Here is a 9,159-nt window from a genome sequence, read left to right on the forward strand (position 1 = left end):
GAAATCTATCCTGAGGTAGCAGTTACCTACCTGAAGGAACCAGAGTTATCTGTTACAAAGGTCACACTACAGTATAGAACTTAGAGCATAGGGAAGGTAGACAGACCGCTCTAGAAGTGTAGATAAGAAATGACAAAGACCAAAAACAGAGACAGCAGAAACAGGAAAAGGGAGACAGTCTAGAAAAACTCATGTTGTCAGAAGGGATTGGTCTCTGGAAAAGAATATCATGCTTCGTGAAGTAGAGGGTCAGCAAAAAAGAGGAAGACCCTCAGGAAATGGAGTGACACAGTGGCTGTGATGATGGGCTCAAACATAAGGATGGCACAGGACTGAGCAATGTTTCGTTCTGTTGTACATAGGGTCGCAATGAGCTGGAGCCAGCTCGACAGCTCCTAACAACTACATATAAATATAAAGATATTTTTTAAAAGGTAAAATCAATGCAGTTAGAATCTGGGTGGATATGAAGCATGAAAAAGAAGGAAGGAGAAAAAGAAGGGAAGCTTCAGCATCCAATTGGCACCAGAACAGTGTTACTTGGGTGAATAAACAAGTGTGTGAGGGGTATAGGGGGCAGGGATGATGCGTTTACTTTTACACATACTGAATTTGAAGAACCTGAGAGGACTGAGGAAAGAACCTAAAGAGAGCTTGGGAAGAAGTGAGGGAGAAGACATTAGGTCACAGAGCCCAGAGATGGTGGGCTTGTATAAAACAGCAAAAGCTTAAGTGATAAAAGAAAAAGAAAAAAAAAAGAGATAAATTTGAGTTTCATTAAAATTAAAGACCATTGATACAAGACAAGAAGAAAGAACTAGAAAGTATATCATCTAATAAGGGACTTATTTATATCTAGAATATATAAAGAACTCTTAAAACTCAATTTAAAAAAAAGGAGCAAATGATTTGAACAGACATTTATTTCTCTGAAGATGATATACAAATGGCCGACAACCACCTGAAAAAAAATGCTCATTGTTATTAGTTTTCAGAGAAATGCAAATCAAAAGCAGAATGGAAAGTATTGGTGAGGATACTAAGAAATCAAAACCCTTATTCACTGCTGCTGGAAATGGATAATGAGACTGCCATTGGAAACAGTCTGGCAATTCCTCAAAAGGTTAAACAGGAATAACCATATGACCCAATATTTTCACTCCTAGGTATATAACTATAGAAAAGGAAGCATATGTCCACACAAAAACTCATACAGAAATGTTCATTGTAGCATTACTGATAATAACCAAAAAATAGAAACAACACAAATGCCCATAACCAATTGGTAAATATGGTATCTACATACAATAGGCAGTACTCAGCCATAAAAAGGAAAGAATTATTGATGCTACAACATGGATGAGCTTCAAAAACACTATGCTAAGTGAACAAAGACAAACAAAAGACCACAGATTGTATGATTCCATTGATATGAAATGTCCAGAATAGGTAAATCTATACAGACAGAAAGCAGTTAGTGGTTGCCTATGGCTGGTGGGAGCTCTGGTAGCGTAGTACCTAAGGCACTTGACTGTTAACCAGAAGACTGATGGTTCAAACCCACCAGCCACTCCTCAGAAGGAAGGAGGGACAATCTACTTCTGTAGTGATACCGCCTCGGAAACCCAAGGGGGGGTCGCTATGAGTCGGGTCTGACTCCACGGCACACAACAACAACAACGGCTGGTGGGGCAGGAGCCCTAGTAGAAATGGTTAAGCACTCAGTTGCTAACCAAAAGTAAGCAGTTCAAATCTACCAGCCATTCTGGAGGAGAAAAGATCTGGCAATCTGCTCCCATAAAGATTAAAACCCCGAAAAACTAAAATCACTGCTATCGAGTCGAATCTGACTCATAGTAATCCCCAGTTTCCGAGGCTGTAAATCTTTACAGAAGTAGATCACCCCATCTTCCTTCCATAGAGTAGCTGGTGGGTTTGAAACACTGATCTTCTGAGTAGCAGACAACTGCCTTATGCACTACACCACCCAGGAAATCCTATAGGGCAGTTCTACTCTGTCACATGGGTTCACTATGAGTTGAAATTGATTTGACAGCACTTCACAGCAACAGGGCAGGGGAAAGTGGGTTAGGAGATTCAGTGGAGACTGCTAACAGACATGAGGGGTCTTTTAGGTGTGATGGAAATATTCTCAACTTAATCCATGAGGATAGTTGTACAACTCTGTAAATATGCATAAAGACATTGAACTATATCCTTAACACAGGTCAATTTTTATGGCATGTAAGTTATATTTTAGTAAAGTTGTTTTTTTAAAAAGGTGCACAGTGGCCCTCAGTGTGGGTGTATGTAGTGACAGATGTGCAGGCAAAGCCCTTGACAGTCTCTCAGGTGGTATCACCAATCTCAGTTATGACCTTTACCAGAGCAGTTCTGATGGCGAGGTGGGGAAAGGACACAAGCTTGAAGTTAAACAAAAAAAATAAGCAGAAAGGGAGGCAGTGGAGACAGCTGGTGTCAATTAGGCATGTGTGGATTTTAGCTGTGAAAAGAAGAGTTATGGAGTTGTAGCTAGAGGGAAAAACAGATGAGAGAGTTTTTAAAGGCTGAAGTGACTTAGTTATTACTATAGACTATTTTAGGAATCAGGATCTTGGGAGGAAATGAAGAAGAAGATGATGATGATGAAGCAGGACCTCAGAAGAAGTGATCACAGAGGCAATGAGAGGGGGCAGGGTCAAGTGTGCAGGTGAAGGATAGCCTCAGGAGGCTGGAAGCAGATAAAAGGACAGCAGGCTGAGGGCAACTACATGGTATCACATACACAGCAGAAAAAATGAAACACAAAGTGTGCTCATGTGCTGGGGCACCATGGGGAGTTACTAATTAACTTATTAATTCCCAATGTAACATGAACATCATGTATGTGGCATGTGAACACTTCACTAGTGCTTTTATATCAACTCTGTGGAAGAAAGATGAGATAGTCTATTTCTGTTGTTGTTGTTATGTGTCGTCGAGTCAGACCCGACTGATAGCAACCCCTCCTTGGGTTTCCGAGGCAGTATCACTACGGAAGTAGACTGCCCAACCTTCCTTCCGAGGAGTGGCTTGTGGGTTTGAACCACCAGCCTTCTGGTTAGCAGTCAAATGCCTTAGGCACTATGCTACCAGAGCCTTGGAAACCCTATGAAGCAGTTCTACTCTGTCCTATACTATGAGTTGAAATTAACACAGTGGTCATGGGTTTGGGGTTTACATAAACTCTGCTCTGCTCCTAATACAAACACTGGCCTTTCAGATCAACTCTCACCTTAGCAAATGTGGACCCTTTTCCTTCTGACTCAATGGTAATAGTGTGGGTTCGCCGTAGGAGAATCTGATCAATATCTTCTTCACAGAATTTAGACCCTTCATCCTCCTCGTCCATGAGTGCACCATAGGCCCCTTTTCGCAGAAGATCCTCTATTTCCTTCTTGGAAAGCTGTTGTACCTATTTAGGGAAATATTTTAAATCATTTAGAGTTTAACTGTTCATAGGCTACACAATGCTTCATTTGTCACCAAGAGAGTAAACCTAAGGTATAACAAACAAAAATGTGACAAAATATGGTTGGAATGTTGAGGTCAAAGATAAGGGAATGCTGAATAATTTCCTACTATTAGCTAAATAAAGTAAGGAGTTGGACAAATGAATGGTTTGGAGAAGTTTTGTTTTACCCCATTGGTAGCATTTTCTCTTCCACTCATAGACTGCAGCACAGCTTTATCCAGACCAAGCTTCAAACTAGCCTTGTCGAACATTTCTCTTTCATAAGAATTTCTAGTAATCAGCCTGTAGATTTTCACAGATTTGCTCTGTCCTATTCTGTGACATCTAGCCTGAGCCTGGAAGGAAAAGGAAATTAATGGCTATCAAAGAAAGAAAAGACTCAACTCCCTAAAGTTATAAGAACATATGTTCCAATAAATAGAAGTGCAGTTTGGGAGAGTGTTAACATACTAAGAAATTACATTTTACATTATTAATAAATTGATCACCAGTTGGTTCATTTGCCACAAATCACGGGGCACTGCCTGAGTGATGGCACAACTATAATTCATCAGTTTGGCTAGGCAATCTCTGTCATAGTAGAATGACTTAAAAAAAAAAAAAATGCATCAGCAAGATTTTCTTGCATGTTTACCTGGAGGTCATTTTGGGGATTCCAGTCTGAATCAAAGATGATGCAGGTATCAGCAGCAGTAAGATTAATGCCTAACCCTCCTGCCCTTGTACACAGGAGGAAAACAAACCTATCAGAATCAGGCTTAGAGAATCTGTCAATAGCTGCCTGGCGCAGGTTGCCTCTGACTCGGCCATCGATTCTTTCATATGGGTACCTGGAAAATATCAATGTTAACAAGGAGGCCCAACCAATAGCTATGACATACTTGTTGCCTTTTTATTTTTAAGAAAGTATTACAATCTGGGGTACATACTAACAGAATGGTACTACTCATGAAAAATAATTTCAAAGAAAATAGGGTTTGTTGCCCATTTTTCATATACTTGATTGAATGCCCAAAGGTCAAGTTTTATTTTATCTTCCTCTCCTGTGAAAAATATCTAAACTCTGTAAAGAGCTGGCACCTTCAACAATAAAATAACAAGTTTAAGGAAAAACTCTTCTCCCCTAGTCAAATGAAACCAATGGGAAAAGGAAGCCCACAAAAGTGTTCTGTGTTCTTCTGCAATCACCATGTAAAACAACTGTCATGTGAATCTACAGCTTTCAAAAAAGATGACATATTTTCCTGGTGCCCTCCCCCTCGTCATAAATGTCACTTGGAGGTGAGCTACGTGGAGCCCTGTTAAAGTACATTTCTCACCGTCTCTGAATGAGGTAGTCTTCCAGTATGTCCAAGCAGCGCACCATCTGGGAAAAGATAAGCACCCTGTGGCCACCAGCCTTCAGTTTTGGCAGCAGCTTGTCAATCAGCACGAGCTTGCCAGCAGCCTGGATCATTGCCTGGAGCTGAAAATCTGGAGACTCGGCATTGTGTGTTTCTTTAAACTCTTCCAAAATTTTCTCTTCAGCACCTGCAGAGATTGGACAGCACAACGTGAATACTGTAAAAGGTTTTTATTACTAAAAACAATGAGGTTGCTTTCACACCCACTGCAAGCCAGAGGAACCTGAGCACCACACTCACGTTTACCAAAGAGGGCCTGTCCACTCACCAAAGGTAAGTCCATGAAAACCCAGAAAAAGCCCAAAGGACACCAAAGTTTTAAGCACAACATATTTGGGCAGTTAAGAGGAAAACCACACTTTCCAACAAACAAATGTTTGCTATCTGTAGAAAGAGAATTTCAACAACAGACTGTCAAGCCAGAAGAGCAGAAACAAGCCAAGGGCCAGATACCTACAGAAAATTTGGAACCTACTAAGTTGTTAAAGAAACGAAGTGTTTGCTCACTGAATATAAACACAAACAACCAAAATCTGTTTTGAGACTAAGAAACAAGCAAACAGAATCGTGACCATGAGAGTGTAAGGGCATTAATTTGGGTATAACTGCATAATAATATAGTCAAAAGAACTGAACCAAAGGGCCATTCATCTTTCAGAATAGTTTTTAGGGATTGGTGTGAGGACCAAAGCACACATCTTCTTCTGTCATCTCTAATCTCCCTCTATGTTCATTTCCATCTTATAGTTTCCGAAGACACAAAAATTCTATCTTGAATTATCCAGAGCTTTAAAAAAGAAACAACAACTGTGGGAGTTTCATAGAAGACTTCTACAAGCAGTCCTTTTTCTCATGGCCAGTGTGTACTTCTGTGTGTTCAGGGACTTGGTGCATCAGAGAAAAGCTTTGAGAGAAAAGCATCTTCCTGGAAGCAAAGCCTGACCACTTCCTCCCTGACCCAGAACCCACACTAATTCAGGAAACGACAGGCTAAGCTTCCTTCAACTGCTGAGATGGCTTAACTAGAATTAGGTGGCTCTGTGCTGCTAATCTCAGCTCCTCTCTGCTGGGGGAATGCAGTCACCTATTCTTTAGAACACACAAACAAACAAATCCATCTAATGGAATCGTTTTCCAGCCGTGAACTGTGCCAGAAATCTTCAACTATTTTCCTAGCACTAGCTTTAAACTTGTAAACACCTATACATACCTATACATGCAATGTGGACACCTAAACCACAAAAAGGTTCTCAAGGTAAGGTGCAGGTTAGATAGATCATCACAGCCATGCAGACAGAGCTCCTGCATGAAGCAGAATAGGTCATCAAAGTACAATCCTCTTTTCATTTTAAGTCATTTGTGAAAATTAACTTATGACATGGTTATATGCAAAAATACAGCTTGTTAATTATTAATCAATAAAGAGTCTTACTGAGAACAGATTAAAGTTACCTAATGTTATCACCACGCACTAAGGCCTTCCCTAGGCACACTGCTATTTCTTAGGAAGGGCTGGCAGTAATTTTCACATAGGTGAGGACTTACATTTCCCCTACTCCCTTTGCCACATTAATGAAAGTTGAACATTTTGAATTTTTCTTTAAGTGGAGGAAAAAAAAATGTTTTCTAGGAAAATGTAAAAGATAAAATTATTTTTTTGACTGAGCATTAGCAAGTACGTTCTTAATACCACAAGACAATGTTCTACACATCCTACTTTGGTGAGTAGCAACTTGGCTCTTTAAAGCTTGTGAGTGATCATGTCAGGTGCAATTACTGGTCTCACCCCATCTATTCAGCACAAAGAAGACTGAAGAAACTCAAACATGCAAGGAAACAATGGACCACATGAAACCCGGCCCCCACAACCCTGAGTCCAGAAGAACTAGATGGTGCCTGGCTACCACTGCTAACCTCTCTGAAAAAGATCACAATCCTTTATAGAGTGAGAGAAATATGTGGAACAAAACTCAAAATCATAAAAAAGATAGGCTTACTGGTCTGATAGAGACTATGTCCCTTACAGCAATCCTTTAAGCCTGGGGATGAACTCACCCTCATGGCTCAACTTTCAGCCAAACAATAGACAGCCTATAAGGTGACTAGTAACACCAAGAAGGTATACATGCCTGAGAACAAGTGCAGCATTTGCATAAAGATAAAGCTCAGAAGTCAGGAAGGGATAGGAAAGAAGGATGACTGGAAAAAATAAACATAGGGAGAAAGTGGGAAGAGTGCTGTTACACTGTAGAGACTGCAGTCAATGGCACAAAACAGAATGCTTAAGAATTGTTCAATGGGAAACAAATTTGCTCTATAAACTTCCCCCAAATCACAACAAAAAGTAACAGAATGTTCTTAATAAAGTGTTTTATTTTTCAAAATACAAAATTTAGAAATTCAGGTTCAAACTTAAGACAAAAAGGTTCTTAAGAAGTAAGGGATATAGAGTTAAATCATATAGTCTATTAAACCCACTGCCATCGAGTCAATCCGGACTCAAAGCAACCCCCATTGGGTTTCTGAGGTGGTAAATCGTTATAGAAACAGATTGCCCAGTCCTGCTTCCACGGAATGGCTGGTGGGTTTGAACCACCAACCTCCTCGTTAGCAGTCAGATGGCTTAGGCACTGTGCTACCACAGCTCCTTATGTATTACATTAGGTATTATTTTAAAGTTTGTTTGTATGATATATCATGAGCTCTTTGCAATTTAGCAATAGACAGATTTTACTTTTGTGATATTTGGGAATTTGTCCATATTAAGATAATACTCCACAGTTAAAACAAAATATAGCTATTTTGGTAGTTTAAAACAATAAGCTGATAGTCAATGGATATTTTTTAAATGAAGTAATCATTTTAACAAAATTAAAATCAAACATATTTGAATAATTTTAGGAAAAATTTTGAGAAAATGAGTAATTCTAATTAATTAAAATTTAAGTTTTAAAGTTACTTTTAATCAATTTATTACATTTCATTCTATTTTTTCAGAGATGATAAAAATAACTTTCCTGCCTTTTTAATACTATCAATAATTTCTCATTTTCTAAAGAACAATAAAAAAGATAAAAGCATTCTTTATTAACTAACAAAAGAAGCTTCTGCTGAATTGATTGATTTAGCTCTGTGATATGAATTTTGGTTCTTTAAGTGACAGTTTATACTAGTAATAGTTCATTTAAAAATATTATCAGGAAATATATTTCCTGTATGATTCTCTTAGCACTGTATTTATTGCGACCAGATTAAAGGGTGGTTGGTAAGAGGGAGTTGGGGAAGAAATCAATTTCTACCTTCTGAGGTCTTGATAGCCAAATTTTCAAGTTCACCAATTTACCTTGATGTTACATTTGTAAATATTAGTCAGAAAATTAACTAGAAATCTATTATAATAAGACAAAAGACACTTTTGGCTCTGTCCTAAATGGAAGTACTACTAGTACTACATTAAAAAGTGTGTGTGTGCATGCAAATGTGTGCATGTGTACACACATGCACATACATGTTTATCAAAGACAATTTGAAACAAGTGTGCAATAACTTAGAGCTTAGAAATCTTTTCAGTGAAAAAGGACTGTAACTGCAATGGTATCTAGCTATATTAGCCACAAACAATATATTATTCTTAAAAATTATGAGGAAAAAAAACAAGTTATTATTTTCTCTTAGAAATTTGTTCTATTATTCTTGTTTTCTTTTTGCCCTCTATTCTTTTTATTCTCCACACCCCCAACAATAATGATGACAACACTTAGTCAATCATCAGGGGACACTTACCAAGTGTTCTACATCCTTCTCACCCTAATACTGGGAAATCTAAAATCAAATATTCCAAAAAAAAAGTTTGGGTCAATAACAGTAACTTCATTTACATTACCCAATCACCTGTATAACTTTGAGCAAAAAAAAGAAAATCCCAGTAACTTTTAACACTTACTGAGTGTTTATGTTGTACCAGATACTAGTCTAAGAATGTCCCTAGAAATATTAAGTCTCATTAAAAATAGTCCCAATTTGTTTACAGTTTCTATCATCACTTCAGGAGCTCTGGTGGCATAGTGCCCAAGGCATTTGATTACTGCAGTGTAGTAAATTACTTTGTGTGGCTTTTCTACCCATAAGTCTTTGTAAACTCCAAGGTGGAATTTGCTATGAGCAACTGAGGAGCTCCTGATTGCTGAAGGTGTCCACCTGGAGTATTTCTGTTGGGAGTGGCACAAAACAATGTTCTGGGAG

At 38.5% G+C, this 9,159-nt stretch overlaps 1 protein-coding gene across 1 annotated transcript in view; it reads right to left on the minus strand.

The window, feature by feature from the left end:
- The window catches only part of CHD7 (chromodomain helicase DNA binding protein 7), a 171,813-nt gene that overhangs the window by 26,410 nt on the left and 136,244 nt on the right, over window positions 1-9,159 (minus strand). The window contains exons 15-18 of the mRNA XM_007939476.2: window positions 4,834-5,044; window positions 4,149-4,344; window positions 3,682-3,849; window positions 3,275-3,454 (exon numbers count right to left, since the gene is read on the minus strand). Coding sequence (XP_007937667.1) covers window positions 3,275-3,454; window positions 3,682-3,849; window positions 4,149-4,344; window positions 4,834-5,044 — 755 coding nt within the window. The remainder of the gene's footprint in view (window positions 1-3,274; window positions 3,455-3,681; window positions 3,850-4,148; window positions 4,345-4,833; window positions 5,045-9,159) is intronic.

The sequence above is a fragment of the Orycteropus afer genome, unplaced genomic scaffold (genome assembly GCF_000298275.1).
Source record: "Orycteropus afer afer isolate SDZICR_OR568_19922 unplaced genomic scaffold, OryAfe1.0 scaffold00060, whole genome shotgun sequence".
In the NCBI taxonomy this organism is placed as follows: Eukaryota; Metazoa; Chordata; class Mammalia; order Tubulidentata; family Orycteropodidae; genus Orycteropus; species Orycteropus afer.